The 26,718-nt window shown below is 41.6% G+C and overlaps 2 protein-coding genes and 1 non-coding gene across 7 annotated transcripts in view; 1 reads left to right on the top strand and 2 right to left on the bottom strand.

Annotated features, from left to right (window-relative positions):
- Positions 1 to 17,099, bottom strand: part of ccdc85cb (coiled-coil domain containing 85C, b) — a 67,581-nt gene extending 50,482 nt beyond the window's left edge. For 4 of the 5 annotated variants that reach the window (XM_041064971.1, XM_041064972.1, XM_041064970.1 and 1 more), the window contains exon 1: positions 15,624 to 17,099. In XM_041064971.1, the coding sequence (XP_040920905.1) occupies positions 15,624 to 16,338 (715 nt within the window). In that variant the 5' untranslated portion in view covers positions 16,339 to 17,099. Of the gene's footprint in view, positions 1 to 2,398; positions 2,840 to 15,623 lie in introns of those variants that run through there. The other variant, XM_041064973.1, reaches the window with a different exon arrangement.
- A 737-nt stretch (positions 17,100 to 17,836) lies between these two features.
- On the bottom strand, positions 17,837 to 23,751 carry LOC121199949 (cholesterol 24-hydroxylase-like). The gene is made up of 15 exons (XM_041064968.1): positions 23,515 to 23,751; positions 23,316 to 23,393; positions 22,854 to 22,935; positions 22,531 to 22,604; positions 22,107 to 22,193; positions 21,750 to 21,888; positions 21,530 to 21,640; positions 21,282 to 21,444; positions 20,768 to 20,833; positions 19,394 to 19,466; positions 19,227 to 19,311; positions 18,914 to 19,024; positions 18,629 to 18,717; positions 18,480 to 18,546; positions 17,837 to 18,399 (listed from the first exon to the last, which is right to left on the bottom strand). Exons 1-15 carry the CDS (start codon positions 23,661 to 23,663, stop codon positions 18,250 to 18,252), a joined length of 1,524 nt encoding a protein of 507 aa, XP_040920902.1. The 5' UTR covers positions 23,664 to 23,751; the 3' UTR covers positions 17,837 to 18,249.
- A 77-nt stretch (positions 23,752 to 23,828) lies between these two features.
- On the top strand, positions 23,829 to 23,901 carry trnat-ugu. Its single transcript has one exon. It is a non-coding gene; the product is annotated as a tRNA-Thr (tRNA).
- Positions 23,902 to 26,718: the final 2,817 nt, after the last annotated feature.

Genomic DNA, 26,718 nt, shown 5'->3' on the forward strand with positions numbered 1-26,718 from the left:
CCACCCCGTCAAGAACCACTGTATAATCACTTCATAAAGATGAGAAATTGTTGAATACTCTAGCATTTGTTTGTGTGTAAAAAAAAAAGTCTCCTCATTTGATGTACGACCCGCAAAGACTAAAAATCATCCAAGGTATCAGTTCTCGTCTGTTAGCAACTGAGTTACATACATATAATTTAAGTATATTCAATATTTGAAATATTCTGCAAGGGGAGATGTGATGTGTGCTTAAATATGCTTTAAGTATAAAGCACACTAAATACAACTTGATTTTCAACCGTGCTATTGACTGGCAGAGCACAGAGTGTGTGTGTGTGTGTTTGCTCTAAGTATACAATCAATAAAACAAGCAGCAATCCAACCAAACCCAGCTCCAGTCACATGACAGTGATTAATCACACCAGTAAACATCTAATTGCAGCTAATGAATGGCTTCATCAAGCAGCACTGCTACAAACATCAGCCCCATTTCCACCCTTAAGGCAATAATGACATTTACGACTGCTGCTACTGCCCATATTAAACAAGTTTACATTTTAGGGCACTACATTTGACTGGATGATGGAGCGGATTATGGCATTATATATATCTTGTAGTCCAGTGCAAAGGGAGGGTTTTAAATGTCATTATACACTGCCCTGTGGTATATCATAACGATCCCGATGCCATAAATGCCACTGCAGCGCTGAAGTGCTCCATCCTTTTAATAGGCCTAAACCCCACCTCTGACTCTGTGGCCATTAGGTTTATTAGTGTGGCTTGTACGGGGAGGCAAAAACGTGCACGCACACAAGGGGAGAATCACAGAAACAAATTTCATCTGTGAGTGAGACTAAAGGTTTATAACCAGATGGTTAACCTGACCTGAATCAATCTGATGAAGACTCCATCGTACACACACACACACACACACACGCACATAAATGCCTCATAAAGCCTAATGGAAACTCATCAACCGGTAATTTTATTATATAAGACCTCCCTGACACCCCATCGTCTGGTCGTCAAGTCACGCTTTCTCACTTTATGATGCATGGCTATCATTTACACAGCAGGGTGGTTACAGAGGCAGTTTGGTTTGATACATCCTCTGACGGGGCAGAATCACAAATCAGCCTCATCAATCTAACAGCCGCGGCCTTTGAAGATTTTTTTGGGAGTCTGGGTCCAATAAATGAAATGAAAAACAGCGAAATGTGTTCTCAAACTCAAACTCAAACTATAAAATGAAACTGTTTTTGACTGGAAAATTATAACTGTGGCTGAAGCTGATGTGCTGCCACTGGATTCCAAAGCCACTGAACTGTAGGAGGTGGTTGAATAAAATACTCAGGCTACAGCGTAATAGTTTAAAAGACAGAGAACATTTTATGTGATGAATCCCACAACATCTAGTCAGCTTGGGTAGTTTAAAACTAATATTAGATGTATGAATCTTACACATGAAGTCTTTCTGTTTTTTTTATTTTACAAATGAAACAAACAAGAGGTAATGTATTAATTAATGAGCTTTAGAGGTGCTCGTAAATGATTCTGATTCCCTTGGGCACAGCCAGGCTAACTGCATCAATCTTCTTATCTAAGCCTCTACAATAAAGTAAATAAGCACATTTCCCTTTCTTTAAATTCATGCATTTCTTTAATACACCAAAAATGGTGAATGTTAACTCCAAACTTCAAAATAGAACACCAACATTCAGATGCACAAAAGAAAAAAAAAACTAACAGTACTTTGATTTTATTTTTAAAGACACGTAGTTATGTCAAGTGGGAATTGCAACCAGCTGCATCAACACACTTTGGATATTATGCAAGAGACCACGATTCTAACAGGGTCATAGACTTTTAATGATGTGTGATATTACAATCTAAATGTGTCAACACCATGAAGGACCAGTGCTTAAAATCACAGCATAATGTTCATTTTTGCCAAGTAAAAAGATGAACGCCAAGTCCTTATCTGCTGAGAGGCTTTTTGACTGTCTATTAAAATAGTATAACCTCAGTCACCTTTACAAACAACAGAAAAAAAAGGTACCAGGGATGAGTCAACCACAAAAGACTAACTTTATCTTGGACAGCACAGTTGGGTCAGACACTGCTTGGCCTCCATTGTCTGTGGCAGAGCCAGCTGTCCACTGAGCCAGTGACCAGGTGGTCCCTCTGACTCAGCGGATATTACTAACAGACCCACTGCGAAACAGAGGGAGGTCAACAGTAAATCACTGGCAGAGCCTGGTAGAAGAAACAGCAGTGGATGAAGAGATAGTGTCACAAGGACGAGGCTGTTCATATTTGATCTCTGCAGATTTTAAACACGTCTACAGCTTAATAACATTTGATTGTGAAAAGGAGGGTTAGATGTTTGAAAGAGGCTAAATCAATGTTAACTTACTCTAAACAAGCCTTTAGCTGTTTTATGCCTTTTTTTTTTTTTTTTAATATATGGAGGCTTATCAAACCTCTAATCATCTTACTGTAAAAGCTCCAGATTAGCAAACAGGAACACGTGCTAGCTCTTTGTCCTGCACAACATTCTCTTGCTTCTCGGTTTAAAAACTGTATTACACTCAGTGTTTTCATCTGTTGGAGACTTTTCCGTTTGTAGCTTTCCTGTCCTCCCTGTGTCTCTGGATATCCTCTACATGCTCTGTTTTTCTCCCACTTTCCAAAGACACGCAGGTTAGGCTGACTGGTGACTGTAAATTGCCCGTAGGTGTGAATGTGTTAGTCTGCCAGTCGATGTCCACCCTGTGACATCGACTGGTTGTGCCCTGGCCAGGGTGGACAGCTTTTCGCCCAATAAGCGCTGGGATACATTCCAGTTTCCGGCAACCTGCACAGGATGAAAGTGGGCAAAGACACAAAGGATGCATTATTGATTTCATTGCATCTGTGTGGTGTCAGCACAATGCCCAAAAAGAAAGATGCAAGCCTGACTTTTTAAATTGCTCAATAGTGGCTTATTATATCTTAAAATGCTACAGGCTGAAGACAAATGTCAGCATATTTATCTGCTTCACTAGCTTAATTATTAGCTTTATTTACATTTATGTATAACAGACACTGTATTTTTCAGCACTGCTACATAACACTGAACTGTGTAAATAATTGAAAGACAACAATGCCCCATTCCTCCCTCTCTTCAACATGTGGACTGTGAACTCTAATTCGACCCTTCCCTCACATTTTTCTTTCCGCGTGTGAAATCCCATGAGGCAGTTCGGCAACAGGGCATGTTCACAGACACCGACGCCTGACTTACGTAACCAATTCACTGTTTTTATTATGATATAATGACAATATGCTGTGCGCACTTTACCTCACATCCAAGTTCCTGTCAGCGTGCTCTTCTTATTGACATTCCCCGGGAATTTAAAGGGACGGCAAGGTCCCACCCAAGAGCTATTAACATCTGCAGTGTTGCAATAAACTCGCTTTTACAGTTAACATCTCAGATTGAAACCCATAACTCATCTCAGAACTGTAAATGAGTCAACTTCAGACCACCACGGAGATGTCTGATGGTAGCAAAACCTTTAAGCAGCTGGAAACACTCCGAGTTGGGAATATGTAAATCTATGACAGCACAGCTATAATAGAGATTTGCATAGTGTTGCATTTGTTGGATTAAGCCGCTGACTGGAGTGTGGAAAGGAAGTGTACAAGCATGTGTGCCCATGTAGATCTGCAATCAGTATTCTTTGATTACTCTCTCATTAGCGTTCTTATTTTCAGAATAAATCAAATAATTAAGAATCAGCTATTTGACTTACTTAAAAAAAAAATCTTATATAATATTGTTATTGCAGCCAAAAGGTTTGCAAGACAAAATGTATCTCGCACTCGCGGTGAAAAAAAAAAAAAAATCAAAATGTAAAGCACAAGCAGCTGCATGAAAGGAGATGAAACAGATTTCGCTGTTGAAATATTTACTCCTCTGAAAATAAAAGTATGAAAAGTCTGCAGGAAGTCCTCATTCAGTGCTCTGCAGGTGCAGTGATATTTCAAACCTTTCAGTCTTTTTCTGTGTGTTTTTAAGGGTTTTTTTTCCCCCACTCAACTCTCTCAGCAGCAGCTGAGATTTCATGGATGGCCAATTCCCAGCTGTGCCTCCTAGCACTGACATCTTCTTCTCTTTTATACTCTTGTTTTTTTTCATGTCCCCCACTTTGACTCTCATTTTTTCCCTCTTCCTTCTCACCTACTCCTCCTCTACCTTATCCATCTCTCTTTGCCCCGTCTCTGCTTAGTTCACCTTCGTTTACACTTTTATGTCTTCTTGTTTCTCTCTCTTTCCCTCTTCATGTCTCCTGCTCTAACCCTCAACCCTCATCCATTTTTCCTAAACCCACCTCTCCCTCTGCCACATTCTTCTCAACTCTCCTCATTTGTCAGATTCCCCTTCTCCTCAGCCCTCATCAGCCACTGATGGCCACTGATGTGGGCTCCCCGAAAACCTCCACCGTCAGCCTTTCCACCCATTTGGCGAACCGCGCCGCTGTGCCTGTGGTAAATACAACATCAACACAATGAGAATCGATCGCATGCCTCTGCTTTCATTCAACTTGGCAGGCTTTTATGATACTATTATCTCATCCAGCATTTTCCAAATCGTCAGTTATTAAGTTCTACATGGAAACCGCTCATGTTATACCTTTCATCTTGTTCCATGCTGTATAAATACTGAACCCTATGTAGCCTAGGTCTGGAGAATTACTAACTAGTAGCACATGACACCGCCCTCCTCTTCATCCTTTTCCATTTCATGCCTACTGCTTTTGTTTGTTGTACATGTGCTGACTACAAGGAGGCCTTAAAGGTATACAGTACACATTCCTAAGATTTAAAACAGATTTAAAGTCACCACGGCAACAAAACCATTGGATGTACATGCATTCCTCTGAAACAAGATTCAGCTTGTTTAAAAGTTTTCCCAAACAAACAGAATAAAATCTGACAGGAGACGTTTGTCAAAAGTGGAAAGAGAGATATACAGTAGGGAGGTACAGTGCTGAAGGAGGTGCCAGTCTGTGGAGAAAGCAGAGCAAAGAACAGCCCATAATACTGAATAAAATGGCATGGTATCCTAGCAACAAGGAAAAAGGAGAAGCTGCTTGCTCTGCAGTGTCCTCTGTTGCTCCTGGATCTTCAACCTTGCATCTGTCTTTCAGAGGTTCTCCTCGACAGCCCTCTAGGAGACACTTCCATCCTTTGCCCCATCCTTTCTCCTCTTACATCCTGTCAGAACACCTTGTTGCACCCTAACTGGGACACTTTCATCAAGTGTGCGTGCCATTTAACACTGTTAAGTCTTCTACAGGGTTGAAGACAGTGCCTCCCTTCATACAGTGCATATCATATGCAGGGCTACGTGCCATGTATTTAAAAGAGTGGTGGGCAGAGATATAGCACTGGATTCCGCTCTTCAAATCCTTTTAACAGAGAAGCCCTCCCCTCGAAAACCCTGTGCCATCTTTCAGAGAGCCATGGCAGAGCTAAAACATCAATGGCTTAATCCCCTTACATCTTTTGTTGACTGAGAGGAGAACGAGCAAGGCACCGAGGATATATAGCAGATAACACACTGTAAAACATCTCCTGAAATCCCTCTTGGCTGGTTTTGTTCCTCAATTAATCTATTTCAGATGATTATCACAGAAAATAGTGATGGGTAGCTACAGAGACAGCCACCGGTCAAAGTGGAATTAATACAGAAAAGGGTGAGATTTCAGAGAAAGGATTTCCTGGGCAGTGCCGTTGTGTATGTGAGGACATGTGTGAGTTCACTGAGTTCACTCATGGGTCTAACCTCACTCTGACATTATTAAAAGCGTCACAGCTTCTGTAACGTGCATCAGTGGCAAACACTGGGGGGTTTATAAGTTTCTCAGGATTTTATTTTTTCTAGTATGTCCTTGCTTGTGTTTCTGCTCTTTTTTTTGTTACAGTATGACCACTAGATGATTCATTAAGTCATTGGTTGTTGAGACTATACTTTAATTATGTGGGGTTTACATAATTTATTGAAATTTGACATATAAGTAAATCTGAGTCATTGAAATATCCATAAAGTCAGTAATTTGATAAATTTGGCTTATTGTCCAGCCCCAGCCTTCAAAACAGTATGAATCCAATGGTGACGAAACAATCATTTTCATTTTTCATGTTCGAATTCCAAAAGTTCACTTTTCAAATCGCAAAAACCACAATTTGAATTAATACGTATAGATAACAATGTTTTAGCAAGCTGTCCCAAATGAAGGTTTAAACCAGCCACTTTTAACTTCACTGGCTACAATGACAATTGTTACATTTAGTCAGCCATGACTAATTAACCTCTGAGCTGATGAAACAACAAAAAAAAAACGATTTTTAACACACTCAGTGGAAGAAGAAACAACACTTTCTAAAAGCTTAAAAGCTCTTAATTTAGACCTCCAGGATTGGGGAACGTGAGGCAGCTTGGTGCCTTGTGAGAAACACTCCAAGTAAAGTGTTAACCAACCTTTGTTGCTTTGCGAGCCCGATTCAAAATGTGCTGATGCTGAACTCTCCCAAAAACAGCAGCAGCAGCAGCAGTGGAGCGAAGCAGTGTGAGATCAGAACTAAAGAGGCCACAGCGCTGAGAGAAAGAGAGGAGAAACGGGCCGACTATAATTGGCTGTCAGAAGTGTCATCTCCTCTCAGCGTGTGAATAAGAAGAGTTTGAAATATGCTGCGTGATGCCCATCTGAAGATGAATAACTGGCTCCATTTGCCTCGTCTGACACCAAACCAATTCTATACGAAGCCATAATGTCCATCCTGACTGAAACTGACTGCAGCAGAAACAAGTGGGGGTACCATCTCTTCCCTCTCACTTCCACTGAAGCACTCTAAAACCCAACTTTCTACATCCCTACTTTCGGTCCACTTTCCATATGTCAACTTCCGCCACATCCTCTTTGAAGATCTATAGCTGTAGCCAACCAGAGCCAGGCAGCCCGTGTGTAATCAGACATTATCTGCTGAATCCAGAGCCAACGCTGATGGAGTTAAAGAGGATCGCAGGGGGACCCAGGAACATCTCCAGAGTTTTAGATAATCACGTGGACATCCCTGATGGTTGTTCCACGAACATTAATACCAGCACAAATATCCTCCAATACCATGAATGTCCAATACATGCAAACAGACCAAAAGATAAAAAGCTTTTGTGCTTGGACCTCTTTCCCTCTCATCTACTGAGGCTGCCAGTCATTGATTTAGTCAGACAAACTCCTTTTCCGTGAGCCTGCATTTTCATATGATTATCAGCTTCCACCTAAGCGCTTTATGACAGAAACAGTCCCATCGATGGAATCGAACGCTCTGCACTTGTCTGAGTTCAAATAAATAATGACTTTGATCAGCCTTTATAATCTGAGATCAAGCCTGGTTAAGTGGGGTGGTCTTAATATATTTTTGAGGGAATAATAGGAACAGGCATAATATTGTCGCTGAGTATTTGTCATGAGCAGCACAACTGGGACACTGGGAGAGACAGATGAATCATTTTTTAATAAACTTTTAATGTGGAGGGAACATTGATGATGTATTCATGGCACTGAGAATTCAAAACTGGCCTCTGACCTTTGCCATGTGACTCACCTACTTTTCATCTGTCATATGTCTTCTTTATGTATTTTATCTAAGAAAGCACAAGGCGGACAGGGTTTTAACCCAAAGGGTTAAGCTAATTTCCTGTCAAGATAATGGGACTAATCTGAGTATAAGTAAACACGGGTAAGAGTCTACAACCATGCTGGCGGCTCTGTGAGGCTGTTTTTAGGGACAGTGGTTCTCTAAAATAGCTCCTTCATTGTTAGCCCCTCACCAAGTCTTCAGAGAGGAAACTACTTTTTCCACCGTCTTTGTAACACCAAGTGAACTACTATAGGCTACAGTGACAGATGGCCACAGTGGCCTTAATGTGGGGCATTAATGGAAAAGGAGGAGGAGGGCTGCAATCCCTCAAACTCCGTAACCTCCTCCATTGTAATAGAAAACTTCAAAAAATACGATTCATATGTTCCCTAATTAGTTAATTCTTTACATATTTAGCAAAACGAGAAGGCGTCCCATTTCTTCATTCATCCCTCGCATAATCCCCTTTGATTGATCGCTCAAATGTTGCAACTACTGCTTCTTTCCAGGCTCCGAGTAACAAGAAGGAGTCGAGAGTAATGTCTGTCTCTTGGCCCATCCCAAACCAAAACAGAAACATGTTTTCCCAACTTACACAGTCCAGTCTTGGCACTTAAAACCGGTCTGCAAGAGGAAATTAGCCTCCAGAATAGCAGAGCAAGGTTACCTGAAACCAACCCAAAAAACTTCCTGAGGATGGAGCAACAGCATTGAGACTGTACAATTCATTCCAGATGCTTTAGTCGGCCGTCAGAGCTTCACATTATCTCATCCATCTCGAGGCCCCGCTGTCGCTGCTTTGCATTTTTCAGGCTTTCCAGTTATGCAAACTTACAACTATGACTGTGAAGCTGTTTTCATCTAAGCAACAAATCAAGTGTTTCAGCATTTGTTTACTGCAACAGCACAACAGATATTCCAGTCAGCTAAAACATTTGCACAAATTCCAAATGAAGAGATATGTCCCTCAACTTGAAAACTAATGAGCCATTCCATGTGGGACCAACCAAAAGTGGCCCCCATGACCACAGTCCAAGCATCAGAGAAAACAATCTGTAACTGTTAAACTACAAGTTGCAGTGAGGTGACAGCACTATTTAAATGCGAGAAAGGTGAAGATGTCTGCTGACTCCAGTCTCCAGTGTCACAGTAACCAAAAGCAAAGAGCTGACGGGCAGAGAATCCAGATGAACACCTTGTTCCTCCCAGGCCTCGAAAGGAGCTGATGAAGAGGTGTTCTGTCTAGGAGTTGCTGACTTTTGCCAACCTGGGACTAAACCACTGTCGAAGGTCACGGAGCATGTTGCACAGACAAAACTGAATTGCTGATAGTGAGTTTATGGAGCAGCCCCAGATGGGTTTTTGTCACTGAACCCCGTTACTCTTTTGAATTCCCTCCCCTGTCTGTCCTTTGCATTTTAATCAGCTGTTTAGATCTCACCCAACCTGTTATATGACACAGATCAATAAGGGTCTTGCCAGAAGTGCTATGCCTCTCAATAAAATTAATTTTAGTCAGTTAAGGACAGGCTGACAATGGGGCAGAGAACAAGCAAGGGACATGCCTCTGCTAGAACCTTATACACTGAAGCCAGGTAACAATGCAGGTGACTTTCTTTAAGGGCTCATCTAAATAATTCTTAGTCAGGAAGTATTGTGTAAGTTAAACATATTTCTCACCATAGACTGAATGACTGTGTGGGATGTGAAAGTAAATGTAACTCTGACCACACCCTGTTTATCTCTTATGAGTGTCTTACTTCGAAGCAGCAAAAACACATACACACACACACACAGCTGACCTCACTCTGGCTGGCATCATTCTGCACGGGTCAACCAGCACGGAGGCAGACCATGCCCAAACCTATCCCCATCCCCCTATCCTTTACTTCCCTCCGCTTCAGTGACTCTGAGGCTAAGCATGGGCGCCGTCCACTCGCCCCACTGATCACTGCTGTTACCTAGGCAACTGCGCAGCCCAGCCCCTCCAGCAGCCCACTGCCCAACGAACAGAAAAGAGGGACATCCACTTAGATTATTATAGACATAGACGGAGACACAGAGAGCTAAAATGCATGAATATTTTTAAGAACATATTTTGTTTGCTGGATATGACACAAGAAAACAGCTGCACTCTCATACAGTCTGACAGCAGTGACCACACAGACGTAACAGCACGCAGAACTTGTTGAAAAACTTTTTTTATACATATATATATAAAGGCACTGCATTAGTTCTTACAGTGAGTCCATGTCTGTATGTGCAACCCTCATGCTGGCTCAATAACCTCATTCTGTCGGCTGAGTGCTGCGATGATGGGAACGAACGGACAGAGGATCAGACAGCAGGTTCACCAGAATCAAGACAGAGATGGATTCAGATGGAGGATAAAGGGGAAAGTCAAAAAGCAGAGTGTATCAGGTGAGGGAGGAAAAAAAAAAGTGACCTAGAGACACACGCTTCTTTTCATTTTCCATCTTCCTGTTCCTCTTTCCACGCAGCCTCATTCCTGCTGTGTCACTAGGAAGGAGAGAGACCCACTTACTCTTTTGTTTATCCAGGAATGTGGGACATCCTGACAGGCTGGCTTTTCATTGACAGTACACAGCTAAGAGTTCCCCCCATGGCTCTTTCTCTCAACCTCTTCTGTGTGTATCTATGCATGTGTGTTTCCACGCCACTATCTGTGTTATCAGCCGGCCAGGCCTCACACGGGCAGGGTGCTGGGAAACACAAGCCAAACAAACAGTACTCTTTAAACAGTTCCTGACTCAAATTAGTCACTGTAGAAAATTAACTTTAAAAATATTTTATAAATTAACTTCTCAACAACACCAAAGGACAAAGAATTAGGCAGTATAAATTCAAAGTACTATGCAAACTACAAAACTAAACACTGAAAGAAATTGTGTCAGCATTTCATTTTGGAAAAGTAGGTTTTAAAAAAGGGCAACAACATCTACATGTTTTAACATGACCCAATGTGATCCTATTAATTTTCACAATATGCAATAATCTTAGACCTGAAATTTCAGTTCAGTCGCCAAGAGCAGATCATCATTTTCCCTTTTCTAAGTTTTGATTTTACACCACGGAGGTTCCGCCCTTTAAGAAGAAAATAACAACGTAATCAGAAGTAAGGTTGCAAGAAGTCAAGTCAGCATCTTGGAACCCAGAAACATGAATCTTAGAGTGGACAAACAGGATATCAGCAACAAAAACATCCTATTCCTGCTCAGGCGCCCTTTTTTTTTTTTTTAGCCTCGCAGACCTGCCACACAATGACTTGAAACCACAGTCGAGAGGAAAACACCATTGTTTTGTTGATCCTTCGGGTTCCTTTGAAACGAAAAAGGAGCTCACACAGAGAAAGGCTTTGGGTAGCTGGCTGTGATTGATTGATGTTTATTTAGGGAAAAACAAGAGAAGAGAAAAACTGACTTGCTCTTTGAAGAAATAAAAGCAGTGATAAAGATTTTGCAGCGATGTAAACCCAGTAAGCAGGAAATGTGATTCTTTCTCATAAAGAGTAACCCCAGTGGGTCTTTTCATTCAACACTGCACTCTCAAGAGAAAGAATTAAATGCTTGATCTGTACTTTTAAAACTTAATGATAATTCACCTCAGAGGGAAAACAACCAAATTCTTCTGTCACACATGAACGTGCATATCAAGGCGCTGACTAATTTGCATTAGCATGATGAAATGCATAGATACACTGGTGTCCAACTGGGAGGGCTGGTTCTACAGTTTCGTTGTGAGCTTTTAGGTCACGGCACTCCCCAAGGGTAAAAGAAAAGGAAACTGAGGAGAGAGAGTGAGACAGAGAGAGAAAAGCCTCTAAATCAGAAAGAGGAAGAGCTCACACTGACTGTAGCACCTCATATATTAAGACACACACACACACACACACACACATATATATATATATATAAAGGCCTGGTGCTAAAGACCCCAGTTTAAACATGCAATTTTACAGCTTCTCAGTGAGTTAATTAGGACTAATTTGAACCTAATTTGAGCCCAAGTGGGTAGCTTTACAGGGTGACTCAAAAGAGTGACTAAACATCAGAGGGCTTGGCTTCTCAGGAACAAACGTAGGAGACCGGTGCAAGCAGTCTCCTGATGTGAAACTGATAAATCAAATTCACGGCATTGTGCTGAAGCTCTTATGGGTCTTAATCTCCAGTGAATCATTAACCTATCTGACTGGTTTCTGAGAGCCACAGACACCTGAATGGACTGACACACTCTGTGGTAACGAGGACTGAAAACTATCTATTTTCTCTCCAAAACATTTGGTTCTAGAGGCTCGGCCTTGTAGTGACTGCTGGGCTAGTTGTTATAACTAGCCGGCTAACCGCTAACATGTTAGCCTACCAGGATAGTGACTAGTCATTCACAAGGAGTTCTATAAGGCTCTTTCTATTTTCTTTGTCAATGAGCTTGCAGACTGTTTGGTATCAAAGTCCAGGGTGAGCTTTTCGGTAATGAGGGTCCAGTGTTTTAGCGTGCCGTCTCCGGCAGTCAACAGTACTTGGGTCTAATTCAGCATCTCACCAGCCTCTGGCACACACATGGAGAAACAAACACACACGTACCACACTGTGTTCAAGTAAAGGATTAAGCCACTGTGGCTACATCGGTGTGCAAAACTAGCCTCCGTTGTCCCCCTGCACAGCTTAACTAAAACCATTTTCTAAATCAGTCCTAATTTCTCGACATGTTTTATTTATTTGCATTAGTCTACGAGTCAGGCCATGCAGTCATGTGGCACTAGTCATTCTGACTCTCATTAAATCAGCTTTAATGTACTGAAACAGGTGACGTCATGCAGGGGATAGGCAGAGGAGACTTTCATAGCACAACAACACTTCATGTGAAACAAAACTCCACAGCACAGTGAGAGCTGATGAGATACTATCCAACCTGCTCACATGCGAAAGAATTTCAAAGTGATAAAAGTAGCAAAATATGTAGACAGTAAGCCTGGGTCTTTTTCTCTGCCCGAGTCTGAGAAACCTCGCTCTCTGTGGTTATGCAGAGTCACTGTATCTGCTGAGTTAGACACATTGCTTCTTTAAAGCCATTTGGCAGCTAAAAGGCCAAGGGAATGTGTGAGGGTCTGTTAAAGGTCAACAAGCATTATTGCAGAGAGGTTCTTTATCAGTTCATCTGGACAATGTCAAAGCAGCACTTTGCTGTCTCGCATGGCCACTTTGTCTTAATCTCATAAGGCTATGCTTAGACTCACTCCGTGTGGCACTATAGGGGAGCCTAATGCAAGCACTCTGCGACGGCATCATATTTCAGGCGGTCTTTGACTGGAATTGGGTTCCAGACCACCAAAAGTGAATGCAGACGTTGAGAAGTCTGGAAATAGAAGTCACTATTATAAGTTATGAAACACAGTGGTAGTCAGTGTAGCCCCTGCTACTCTGTCTTTTGATTTCTTCAGAACAGAAGCCTTCGCTCCCCTCACACATTACAGCACACACCCTGTCCAAGTAAACATGCACACACACACACACACGGCTTGCATCCCCAAAGGAAGAGGAGTGGGAGGGGGGTTGTCAGCCGTGTCAACGCACAAGAAATTCAATTAAGCAGACAGCAGGATGCCTCCAAAACCCAGCCTCCTTTGAGCTCAATATGCTCTCCAACAGTCCCCACTACTCCACCCCCAAGCTTCCCAGCCAACCCCTTACCGCCATTCAGCCACTCCCCCATTCCCCCAACTCCTCCAAGACCCATTGAGGGCCCTTTGCTGGGCTCCCTTTCACACACTCCTCTCACAGTGCCCCATTTGCCTCTAAAGAAATGGAAATCTTCCAGAAATCCATTAGCCAAAAAGATGAAAAAAAAAATGGACTAAAATGATATGAAACATAAGCCTCTAGCTCAAACAAGTTGGTTTTACTCTTAGGACACCAAACTCATTTCATCCTCCTCCTTTCTTCCCGTCTGTGTGTGTGTTGTGTGTCTGGCACCCGGACAGATGCTGTTCATTTAGCACTTGAGTGGCGATCCTAGAGCTTGTCTCCTAAATGCCCAAGGGAGCCACTGGCATTTGGACAGCATTAAATAAAGCCACTCTGCAGACCTCACACCGCGACCAGATCTGACCTCGCAACATGGTCGCTTCACTCGGATTTCAAAGCGGCCAAATGAGTAAATCCGTGCTGGAGAAGAAGACCATTCTCTTAGTACTCAAGCCTGTAGAAGCTAGCTTCAACCTGAGGGCAATTACTTTTTTTTTTTAATCTGAGGTTTTGAGAATTATTTATTGATGGAAGCGATGAAACACTTGTTTGATCTGACTGCTTCTGGGTACAACCATCCAACTTGTGTAACAGTAGATTGGAATCGATGTAGTATTGCTTTGTTGCTGTTTTAATCGATTGGCATCTTAGGTAATGTCAATAGTAGTTCTGTTTCAATCCGCGTGGAGTTGTTCGCAATTATGTAAAAGCCAGAAAGATTTGTGATGCTCAGCTTTATTTAGGACAAGATAGCATCAGTCTCATTAACAATGCATTGGTTTGAACAATGAAATAATAAACCTTCTCCCAAGTGCGGCGGGCTGTTCCCATGCTAGCGTGTTATTGTGTATCTGTACATCATTGTCAGTGACGAACACACTGAGCCAGAGCCTCAGGGGCACACAATGTCACACACAAACAGCGGCTTAGAGAGGTGCTAGGCTGCTGCAGACACAATATTGATGTTACATAATGATAGCTAAACACTGCCAAAAAATGTGTTTGCACGAGTGTACGTGTGTGTGTGTGTGTTTCCAGATTAAGGGCTCCCTCGGCTCTCCCTCACGCATGCTTCCATCCTTTTGTATTTGTTACCTTCACGGTTTTCACAGTGCACAATTCCAGGAATGTCCAATGGATAACATGTGACCTACGTGATCTGATTTGAAGCTGCCTGCTCTGAGCTGCTACATGCTGCTGCCGCCCTGTCATGGTAAAATAAAAAAAATATTAAGTTTCAGCTAGATGGGGGATTTTTTTTTTTTTTTTTTTCCCCATGAAACAGTTTATTCCCCTCGCCAAACAGATCATGACGAGTTATCAGCCCATGTGCTAGCTAAACGAGGCTTAGTGTCCTCCTGTTCCATCACAGCATTTTCATCCCAGCTTGCAGCTTTCAGCCGTGTATTTAGGTCTTAAAACAGGGACATTGATTTCTGGTCCCATGCCATGCATTTCAAACGGGCCCTAAGCAGACACAAGTGCTCTTCCACAAGCAAGGACGACAGTGATAATCAGCAAACGACCCTAAAAAAAAAAAAAAACTATTTGATTGAGCCCCCTCTAAAAGCTATTAAGATAAGTCCTCTTCCTTGAGGACCACAAGTGCAGTGACCTAAATCGTTACAGACTCAAGTGACAGGGTAGCGTGGGACTGAAAAGGCCACTTAAGGTTGCTGTGTGAGCATATGTATGTTTGTGTATGTATGTATGTGTGTGTGTGTGTGTGTGTGTGTGTATGTGTCTCATAATCACCCCAATCAAGTCTTTACAGTGAGGTTAAGCCACGACCCCCCCCCCCCCCCCCCCCCGTTAATCCTTCACAGCAATTTTGATCAGTGTATGTTGTCAGTGCAATCACACTAACACGGTAACTATGCAACAAAGCCTGATTGTATGAGAAATGAAACCAACAAGAGGAGTACAGATGTAGTAAGCTACCATGTGCTCACACAGCAAGTTAAATTACATAGAAATGTTCACAGAGTGTAACTTCAGAGGCCGCAGAGGCGCAACAACTTGTTCAGAGAGCTTTTTAAATCAGGGGTAACTTAAAGTCACTCATTTTATCCCATGAGACCTACCTTTATACACACATATATAGGCCTAAACAAAGGGGCTGTTTCGCATGTGTTAAATGAAAAAACAGGGTCTGTAAGCCAGGTGTGTGGAGGCCTTGAGTGTACTCACCATTAAGTCCATTGGGGATGCTCCTGTGGTGGTGCGGGGCTGACAGGTCATCCATGGACCTCCTCATGGTGGGGCCCATCTTACTGTTCTCTGAGGGCTTGTGTATGTGGTTGTGATTGTGGTGATCGGGGCTCCCAGCACTACCTGTGCTAGACGTGCTACTCCCGTCCCCAACATCCCTGACCGTGCCGGTGCCCCCATTCAGATTGGTCAAACTGGACTGACTGTCTATGGAGCTCCTGGACCCTGCTCCGTTCCTCTCCTCATCCAGCATGAGGATGATCTCCTTCAGCTCGGAGTTCTCCCTCAACACGGTCTCCTGGTTGGCCTCCAGCTCCTTCAGCTTCATCATGTAGGTGCCCACCTCCTTCCACATGGCACTGGCAGTGTAGCGGCCAAAGCGCTGCCACTCTCGGGACAGCTTCTTGCCCTTCTGTCGGTCGTCGTCCAGGAAGCAGCAGAGCTCCCGGAGCTCATGGTTGTCGTCTTGCAGCTTCTGGTTGATCTCCTTCAGGCTCCGGATTTCGTGCAGGTGCACCTGCAGCCTCCGGTTGATGTCTTTCATCATGTTCCCATGCTCGATCATCAAGTTCATTTTCTCACTGTCAACCTTCCTTAATCTCCTGACCAGCTCGTCTTTGCTGCACCGCAGCAGCTCCTCGTCCGTCAGCTGGCTCAGGTCATCCTTCGGTCCCTCGGACGGATTTTTAGCCATGGCTGTCTCGGCTATGAGTCTCACTTTGTCTAAAAGGTGGCTTGAAATTAACTATCAAAACTCATTTAACCGGCACTCAATTGCGGAACTGTATTAAAAAATAAATACATTGTCCAGATATATCAAAGTGTCGTTATGCCCTCCTTTTCAACAGGCCGAAAATGAAAAGGAAAATATTAATGTGATGCTATGGCAACCGGAGCACGAACTGAATGCCCTCACTAATCTTTTCCAAGGAAAATCCTTTATGAATCTCGGAAACAACAGCTGATATTCACATTCCGTCAGCAACTAAAACACACTGGTGATTTTTTTTTAATTGATTACCAGTGATTTTCAATCAGGTCCCGGTCCCCGCCGCCGAGTCCCGTCAGCAAAACACACCGTGTCCCGTCGCAATGAGCGGCGTCTCCGCTGGACATCGCTCCATTCAAACGGTGGGAAACGTAAAACGCAACACACTGAAATCGTAATCTCGGTTTTACGCGAAAATGGCAAATCTTCGGGTAAAACGCGCTCCCTATAAGAGTCCACTGTTTTGTCTTAATTTACTCTCGAACGCGTTTTACGGTCAACGACGCTCCTCGGTTAAGCCTCTTTACTGAGGTGCTGTGTCGGTGGACGGAAGAATCAGGCTCTTCCACCCAGGCAGCTCGGAATTAGCAGCAGACACCCCCCTCCTCCTCCTGCTCCGCGTCCAAACACTCGGGTTTGAAACCATTCAAGAGGATTTCGGCCAAGACGGCCAATCAAGACGTGGGAGAGAAGTGGGCAGCAGGTAGATGAAAAGTACGGTGAAGCCTCATAAGGCACAGGCTCAGCCCTCTTAAAGGAACAGTACAACAAGTTCAGCACTGGGGAAATAATAATAATGATACTTAAAATAAATACCACAGCACAGAACTACTGCTTAAGAGAAGTATTTTTTTAGCACATAAAATATATTACATGAAAACACAGTCATTAAAAGTTTCTTTTAACATGACATTCATTAACTTTGAATTTTAGACTGTAAATTCTTCCTAAAGGATTTTCATTGTTAATCTTTAAGTAAAAGCTGTGTTGTGTAAGAAATCGGCCCATTATTTTTTTGTTTCACAATGAAAATCTTTAACCCCCCCCCCCCGTGTACTGATATCAGCTTTCTCCCACAACCCGATTCACCACTTTAGAACCTTAACTTATTACATACAATGACAACAATGTCCTGAAATGAAGTTTAGGTGAGTGAAAACTTTTGTTTTAATTCCCTGAAAAACGTAGTTTTAACAGGTGCTTTTGAAATTTCTTCGCAAGGTCACAGCGCCCTCCTGTGTACACTGTCAGTAATGCCCCCAAAACATACGGCTGAGAACATTAAATATCAGTGCAGAGCAAAGGGAAATAAAATCAGTGTTTCAGGCATTGCATCCATCAACAGCATATTCAAGTGATAAACATAATATAAAATGTTTCTGCATCAGTGAAAAATAATAATACAGATGAGACAGCTGTTGAATGTGCTTCTGTGGTTCATTTTTATTTGTGTAAAACTGGTATTTTCAGTATTAAAAAGGAAGAGCAGTTACACAGAACTAAAGCATCAGCTCCAGATTAAAGTGCTAATGATACTGTAACCTATTTGTTTTGATTTGTTTTCCCACATCCCCATAAACGTCAGGAAATAACAATCATGATCATTAGAACTATTTCATAATGTGAATTCTATTTCATTAAAACATGATCAGGTTTTCTGTACAAAGAATTAAAAAAACACTATTCACAGAAAAAGTAATAAAACAAGCAGAATAAGAGGTTTTTAGTTGTACGTCAGAAAGTTAGTCTGAGCAACCCAACAACCCAATTTCTCCACGATTATGTTTATTCTGGTCATTATGGACTGTTGTGGCTTATTGTCATGTTATGGTACATCTAATTCTTGTAATTCCTGTGTTTGATAGTGCACACCACTCCGCTCTTTGGCCTGAGTGTGCCAGTGTCCAGTATGTCAAAGGATTGTCCGGGCACAAGGGTGAACTCAAACCTCTGGAGCAGCTTGGCCATCACCACTTTAGCCTCCATCTGAAAACACATTCAGTGTGTTTATATGAGCTGTGAGTGTGTGTGTGTGGTGATATATGACGGTTTTTGTTACCACCCACCTGAGCAAAGTTCTGTCCCAGGCATGAGCGTGGACCGAGGGCAAAGGGGTAGTAGCAGTAATAAGGCCTTGTAAAACAAGATAAGAGGCAACTTCACTAAAAGTAGACTCAAAATGAAACATATCTTTTTGTCTTTGTATGTGACTTACTTGGCAGCATCTGGGTGAAATCTGTCTGGATCAAATGTCAGCGGGTCCTTGAAGAATTTCTCCATTCTCCCAGCCACATAGGAGCTGAACTGAATTTCGAAGCAATTTATTGAACCTTTTTTTCCGCAGCAGGTTATTTTTTTTTAAAAATGTTTTGTTGTGTGTTTTTGAGTGATAGGTGTCATTGGCCTTTGTGCATATTAAACAGAAACATATTGTAAAACCATTTTGGATTCTGACTTTTTGTTTTAGGGGTACAAACATATTCAAAAGTGAATGACTTACAAAACAGGTTATTCCTGCAGGTATGGGGATACCGTCAACGACAATGTCTTCAATTACATCACGTGATGTGCCTGGAGCTGTTGGGTAAAGCCTCAGAGTCTCTTTTAGCACCTGGGGTGAAGTGACAGTGTCAGATGCACATTTTAGACATGTTCAGTAAATGAGGCTGGTTTGGCATCTTCTCTGTTTAAGGTGTCTTTCCTCATTAAAGCTAGAAGACATAGGCTGAGTGAATAAATCAATACATGTATTTGTGACTGAACTACACTCCCGAAGAGCTGAACCATATTCTTCCCAACTTTGTGACTTATACCTGTGAAAGGTAGGTCAGTTCTCCCAGGTTGTCATAGCTTATGTCCTGTTTCATCCCAATGACTTCATCCACCTCTTTCCGCGCTCTGACAAACAAAGCATCATTTAAGAAACCATCATTCAGCAGATATATTATGAGACTGTTTTAAGTGGATTAGTCGTTCTTACTTCTCCAGTATATCGGGATGTCTCGCCAGTTCCATGATACAAAAAGCCAGTTGATTAGCTGTTGTTTCTTGGCCTAAAATGTTACAGATGACACAAATGAATCGGAGAATTACTTTCATATGGAGCAGATATGGATCAACAACACACATTAAAGTGATTATTTTCTATATCTCTAAACCAAAAACCAGTAATAATCCAGGACTCCAATAATACACAAAACTATATTCTATCAACGTATGCCATCTGGCTGTTTATGCCCTAGAAGGTGGGAAAAAAACTGTTTACAGAAGAGTGTATGGATTATTTTGAACCTATATCATTATACCTGAAAAATAATATCAAACTCATTCATACAGTTGGTGTATGAACGCTACAAACACCTACAAATATCTCCAGGATTCATACTGAAACTGGTGGATGGCACGCACACATTTCAATGAGATGAACTCCCACACACCGCTGAAATATTTATTTATGTCAGACCACACAAGATTACATAAAAAAAGCACTGGATATGAGATCAAAATTTCTCTCTCTTTTCCCACCTTGGTTTCTATACAGAGAAAATTTAAGAGATTGTTTGGTTCATGTTCATTTCTTTCCCATAAACATAAAAATTGCAACAAACTCTTTTAAGTCCTCTTGCAAACAGTGCAGTGCAGGAACTGTGCTGATTCGCTGCCCATGTGGCCTTTACCACCAGGAAATTAAAACAATGAATGAAAACAAACACAACAATGCGATCTGTCGACTGGACTGGACTGTGATTATCCAGAAGTGGCCCATTTTCATGAGCTGAGACACGACATGGCCTCCCTCCGCTTTTGTGGGATTGAACAAGTTTCAATGCCACTTAGGGGTGGAGATAATGACCTGTTACTAAACAGAAGGGAGGCACTCTGGACATTCCTGTTACAGACCGTCCCCCAAGGGACTGATCAATGAACTTCTACTTAATGTGATGTTACAACTCTTTCTGATTTGAATATCATTGTAAAAGATCAGTAATGTGGAATGGGAGAGGTTACATTCTCTGTAGTCCTCTGATTGGATGATTGAGGCAGCTCCTATGTGCTGTGATGCCCGCCCACATCCCTGACGAATGTTGGACAGGCCGAAATGTAACAATCAAACGCATATTTCAACAGTGAGTGAGCCAGTGTGCCAAACTTAATCTCATTGTTTTCAAGTTGCACTTTCCGCCATCGCACCTGCCTCTCACTCAGGTGTGCAGATTCTTTTTGAAAACACTGAAATCTGGGGTAAAATGATGCTTTTTCATTGTTAGCCCTACTTTGCGCTACAAAGAAACCATCACTCTCAGTCTAATTTTGGTGATTTTCACTCGCCAAAGCAGAAACAACAGAGACTCACCTGCAATGAAGAATGTCACAAAATTGTCCAACATAAACTCTTCGTCTTCCTTAGTCATGCTTTCTTCTGTAATAACAAGCAAATGGAATCAACATGTAAGCTAATCTTTGACTTAATATTACTTGTTAACGTAGGCATCAATTTAGGATATGTTCACCACATTCAGATGAAAATATTTAGGCACTAACATACATATCTATGTGTCTTATCTATCCATATACTGTATCTATTCGTAAAGTTAGCAGTACAAATCTGCACTTCTACCATTAATATGGATGCATGATGAGACATTTATTGAAATGATAATGCTTTCTCTTTTACTGTCATATGTATTTTTTCAGTCTTTATTATACTATTCTCATTCTCAACACTCAACACAATAATATTTCAAAATCTGTGCTCTGTCTTATCTAGACCCAGTTCTTTGCAACTGCCATGACCCTGTTTGAAAATGGGAATATTTAAACAATCTTCTTATCTGATCTAATCCAATCTGAACTTTAGGGACTGTAACCTTTGCCAGCAGCTTTGATGATTTGCGTGAGGATGTCCTTGGGAACGTTTCCACCATTTTGGATCATGGTCTTTCTTTCCTGGATCCACTTAGCTCCAGTTGTGCGCAGCAGCCGGCACGCTTCCTTCACTTCATTAATGAACGGTCTGTTTTGAGGCTTGTACTGGAAATGCAATACTTAAAGATGTCATACAGTTTATGAGGTTTTCACCATACTCACTCCATACAAACTTGAAGTGAACTCCTACCTCAAAAAGTAAGTCTCGGACATAATGCATCATCCCCTTTAGACATGTCTCAATGGCGTTGGGGAAAGGTGAAGTATTCGTCAGCAGGTCTAAATCCACACCAAAAGCAACCTGTGAGATATCAGGGAAACAAACTTGGCAAACAAGTTTGAGCTTTCCAAGAAAAACATGGGTCAGGGTGACTGCATAGGAACCTATAGAACAGACTATGACACAATACCTTAGCAATAACATCAAGGGTGACACAGTTGACTAGTTTGAGCATGTTGACTTCTGTTTTGCTTTCAGCAACCTCAGAAAGTTTATCCATCAGTTTCTCAGCCCTTTCATTGAAGGTGCCCATTAGACCTCTCAAATACCTGGAAACAGGGGCAGTGTTAGACTGTGATATAGCATAGCCAGGACAAAGCTGCAAAACTCTACAGAAACTCTGTAACTGGAAAATACTGCACAAAAAGAACAGAGGAAAAGTTAGCCACTGAGCAGGATCTACAATGCCTGTTAATGCTGAACACTGAAATAAAGGTTCAGCAGATTTGCCACTGTCTAGACTTGTCTCTTTATGTAAGTAACTCACAAGCTGCTGAACGCAGGGTCCATGATCCGGCGCTGTTTATACCACTGCTCATGGTTGTGTGCTGTTACCAGGCCGTTACCAAGAAACCTTGAAAATGTAAATTTCAAATTGTAAATTATTTGACATGACAAAAGAGTGATGTGAGCCAGCAAGAGTCATCGCCTGGTACTCAAAGGTTGACTGACAATACTGACAAATACAACATGCTAAGATTACTTGAGTTGACATTACAGTGTAAGATATTATATCTTACATGGTAATGTCAGTTAAGGAACACTTACACTACACACTTACACTACAATTACACTTATTATTATTAAATTGTAAATTGTTGCTAAACCAGTTTGACACTATGGTACAGTATCTGTTCCTGAGATGTATACAATATGAACAGTAAAGCTAATATGACAATACGATAAATTACCTCTGACCAAATAGGTTGAAGAGTCTCCTGTATACTAATTTATCTTTGGGGTACTTTGGTGACATCAGGATTTCCTGAAACCACAACCATTACAAGAAGGAACAAAGAAAGACAACTAGTTTCAGTGTAAATATTAATAGGACACATGCTTTTACACTTTTACCACAAAGACAGTGCTAGCCACTGCAGAACCATTTTTTATTTACGAGGACTTCTGTCAACTATCTTTTTATATTTTTTATCTGTGCACTTTCACACTGTTTATTGTGCAATGGTTATGCAACTGATGATTACACAAATCCCACTGTGAGGTGCGGTGTTACCTTGGTCATCTCTGGACAGGTGATGAGAACTGAAGCGTAATGCAGAATATTCACCCTGCAAACAGGCCCATATTTCTCGGCCCTGTAGATGACAATTTAATTGTTAGTTTGGCTTGCAAATACTATGTCCGTATTGACACATGCAAACTTGTAGCCAAACAGGAAGTGAACTGGGCATAATAACTCCTGAAAATTATGGTTCATATGTTAAGGTGAATAGTCATATTCACAATACAAACAAACTCCATCAACAAAGTCTAAAATTACTAATGTATACCACGGTCTTGGCTAGCTATAGCCCATAGCAGACTATATGGGGTATGCGTTAACTAGCACTCTAGAGGTCGCTGGGACCCATTTTAACTGTTAGCAAAGTTTGTTCTGCGTTGACACTTTCCCAAACTTTTTAACACTAACCTACTTTTGTCTGCCGCATAAGCACGAAACTTCCCTTGGGCTTACCATTCCAGCATGTTGTCGTGTATAACTCCATTATTTTCCATCGCCTTCAAAAACGTCGTTGAATGTCCTAATAAAAAACTGCAAGGGAAAAAAACTGTTAGGTAGTGTCAATATATTTGTTTTAACTCGCTAACGTTAGCTAGGTGACGGGAAAACAAGTAACGTTAGCATTGACAAAACAATGGCCCACTTAACTTACCTGTCTCTCGGTGGCCCAGGTATGTGGTCATATTTCATGTGAATGTATTTAACGTACAGGCAGTATCCAAGAAACGCGACGAAAATCAGAACGAACAGATACATCAGTACTTGAGTAGCCCAGCTCAAAAGTAAATGGAAAACCGCCATTTTGGCCCGTGAAGTCCCGGCGGTTAGCAAGTCCACAGCAAAGTGTAAACCTCGGTCGATCGGTCGGCCGTTAAACGCTCTGATAAAGTAACTGCGTCAACAGAGCCACACCTGTGACACAAGAGCACGTTGAAATGGCTATTCTTTGAGCAAGATCACAGCACAGGCTCCATAGCTCAGTGGTTAGAGCACTGGTCTTGTAAACCAGGGGTCGCGAGTTCGATCCTCGCTGGGGCCTGGCTTGTGAATGCTTTTCTTTCTCGATGAAGAGCCGTGTGGCTTCCTGGTTTTACGTCCGGCACTGGATTCAAATGTAGTCGTTTGTAGCCTCCTAAAAACCTTTGCATACAACGAACAATATGGTATTTTTTTCTTTACTGGATTTATTGATAGCTAACATTAAGGTGAATAACAACACCAACTGAGCACGTTTAATTAATTAATTAATTGGCTCATTAGCTGGCTAACTTTATACAGTATAGTTATAGTCTTTGCAACACTTAATACAGAATACAGAATAAAAAAAAATCAACTATATTGGTGCCATTAGAAATGACTGTTGTCACACCACTGGCACTGGCACACCGCTGGTAAAGTATGGTACTAAGGAAAATGACCATAAAAAGTATCCTGGTCAAAGTCTAGTGGCAAGTATGAGTGGCAGGCATTTCAGCCCGTCATGCCAGGGCACTTTTTTCAGGATAATTTCATGTATAATAACAGAGTGAATATTTTATAGTTCAGTGGAACTGTTCATACTGATAGCCTGACCGTGTACACTGAGCCAAAACCCAGATTTGTGATTTTTTTTTTACATAATAACATCAAAAGTAAAACAAATTGTAGCACTTGATAGTGAGGGAAAATGAATCAGGAGTGACTTAAGAGTAAACAAGTGCGTTTCAGTTGTATGGGTGCTAAACACTGAGTCATCATTGGAAGGTTTTAGTACAGACAAGTTTTGAACATAATTATTAAGACGTCTTGAAAATGGGGCCAGTCACATTTATACCAGGTCCCCAAGAACTGAGCTATGATGCCAACTTAATGAAACAGAATAAGGACTTTGTTTCGTGCACCCACTGCACCTTGTTAACTTTGGTTCATGATAAACATTGCACAGAGGTGAGTAAGAGTTTTCACAACTTTAAAAGTTTGAATCAAGTTGTATGGCACCCCCACCTCAGAGTTCATCTCTCACCAATGAGCTTCAGCGCAGAGAGACAAGGGAATTCCTCCATGACTGAAAATAGGATCAGCATTGCCAAACAGAGCGTAGAACTACGTAGATAGATGCACTTCACACATTAGATCACGCCTGCTTTCACCTCAGCTGGTGAAGCGGGAAAACCCTCCATCCGTTTATTCAATTACACTCATCTCCTGGAGCGCTGGAATAGTAGCATAATTGTTAGAGTCAACACAGGATCTTGCATAGGTTTGATGGAGACATGCATACAGAAGTGATAGGTTAAATGATGCGGATGGACATTGTGAATCAAATGCACGCTTATGTTTGCTCGTGTAAATATATTGGCTGATCGTTGAACGCATTCTGCAGTGCTAAAAGGGGAAAAAAGGCTGTGACAAAATAGGCGCAAAAGGCACAAAATCTGATTTAGGAACAGCCATGCTGTTGTTTTAACTCTCCGTAATTGACTGCTTCTAAATGCACGTCCTCTTTGATTCCCAGATGCAGTAGAGCATTCCAGTTGTAGGAGGAAATGTGGTAATCCATATGATAAAAAATACATATATTAATGAATATCTGACCTGACTGATTTTTTTGTTCATTTAGGTCTCTAAACATGTACAGTTTCACAGTGATGATACTGTCATTTCAGCAGATAAACTTTAAAAAAAAAGCTACTTTAATTGTCTTTAGGCCGACATGAAACTGGAAGCAGTGAACTGCACACCAACCTGAGCACCATCTCAACCCGTGGGTGGTGATATATGCACTCTATAGGATTATTTTAACATGCTAAACCAAGCCGTTAATAGAGTCACAGAGTGCGAGGCAACAAAAATCTGCACTCTGTTGCGTCTGTGTTAAAATCCATGTGGAGCATTTTTCAGACCACTTCACGTGACAAACTCAGAATTTGTTCTTAATGTTGATGTATCTCTGGTTCCATCTTTATTCAACCCTGCAGATCAACGATGAAAAGCAAAAACATTTATTTGATCAATCATTTAATCGGACAATAGAAAATTAATTGATACTATTAATTGTCATAGGCAGTTTTTTAAGCAAAAAAATCCTATAATTCACAGGCTCTGTCTTCTAAAATGTGACTGTGATGGCTTTCTCTGTCTTTCATTTGGTAAACTGAATATTGACTATTCTCTTTTATAGCACAAGCAATTAACTGATTAATGAGGAATCAATATAATTAGCAGATTGTAGCAGCCCCCTCTAAGAAAGCCTGTTTATGAGCTGGTGAACAGCGGATAACTTTTTTTTAAATGTGGGAAAAGAAAAATCTTCTCAAATTTCTTTAACATGAACAAATGTTATTCTGAATAAGTTGCAAACAAAGCTTTGAATTTTGAGACTGTTCCTGAAGTTTTAGGCTGAATAGTGGGAGGTGGCCTCCACATTACGACCTGTGTATTTAGTCATGGTGACCAGCAGGGGGTGCTCTATGTCAGTCCCCTCAAATCTCCAGTCTCAACTCTCCCATCTCCACTTTTTCTTTGAGAACATGAACTGGAGGCTCGCTGGGAAAAATAAGACAGATTTTGATGTTTCCTAGTGCTAAAAACATTCCTATTGCACAATGAAATGACAGTGTTGTCTGTTTTTGTTTTCGTCATTCCTGCGAGACAAGATCTCACATTCTTATCCAATGCATGCAAGACAGCTCATCTGACCTGCAATACCACTTTCTTCCTACTTGTTTACTACAATCCAGCCACTTCTATCACTATGGCCACTTCATACCTGTACATATTGTTCGCAATAACCTCCAAGCTTGTCTGCATTCTTATCTTAAAAAGAACGTGCAATCATATTTTTGGTCCAGGGTCTTGGCTCTGTGTAAACGCTGGA

This window comes from Toxotes jaculatrix, chromosome 19 (genome assembly GCF_017976425.1).
Source record: "Toxotes jaculatrix isolate fToxJac2 chromosome 19, fToxJac2.pri, whole genome shotgun sequence".
Classification (NCBI taxonomy): Eukaryota; Metazoa; Chordata; class Actinopteri; family Toxotidae; genus Toxotes; species Toxotes jaculatrix.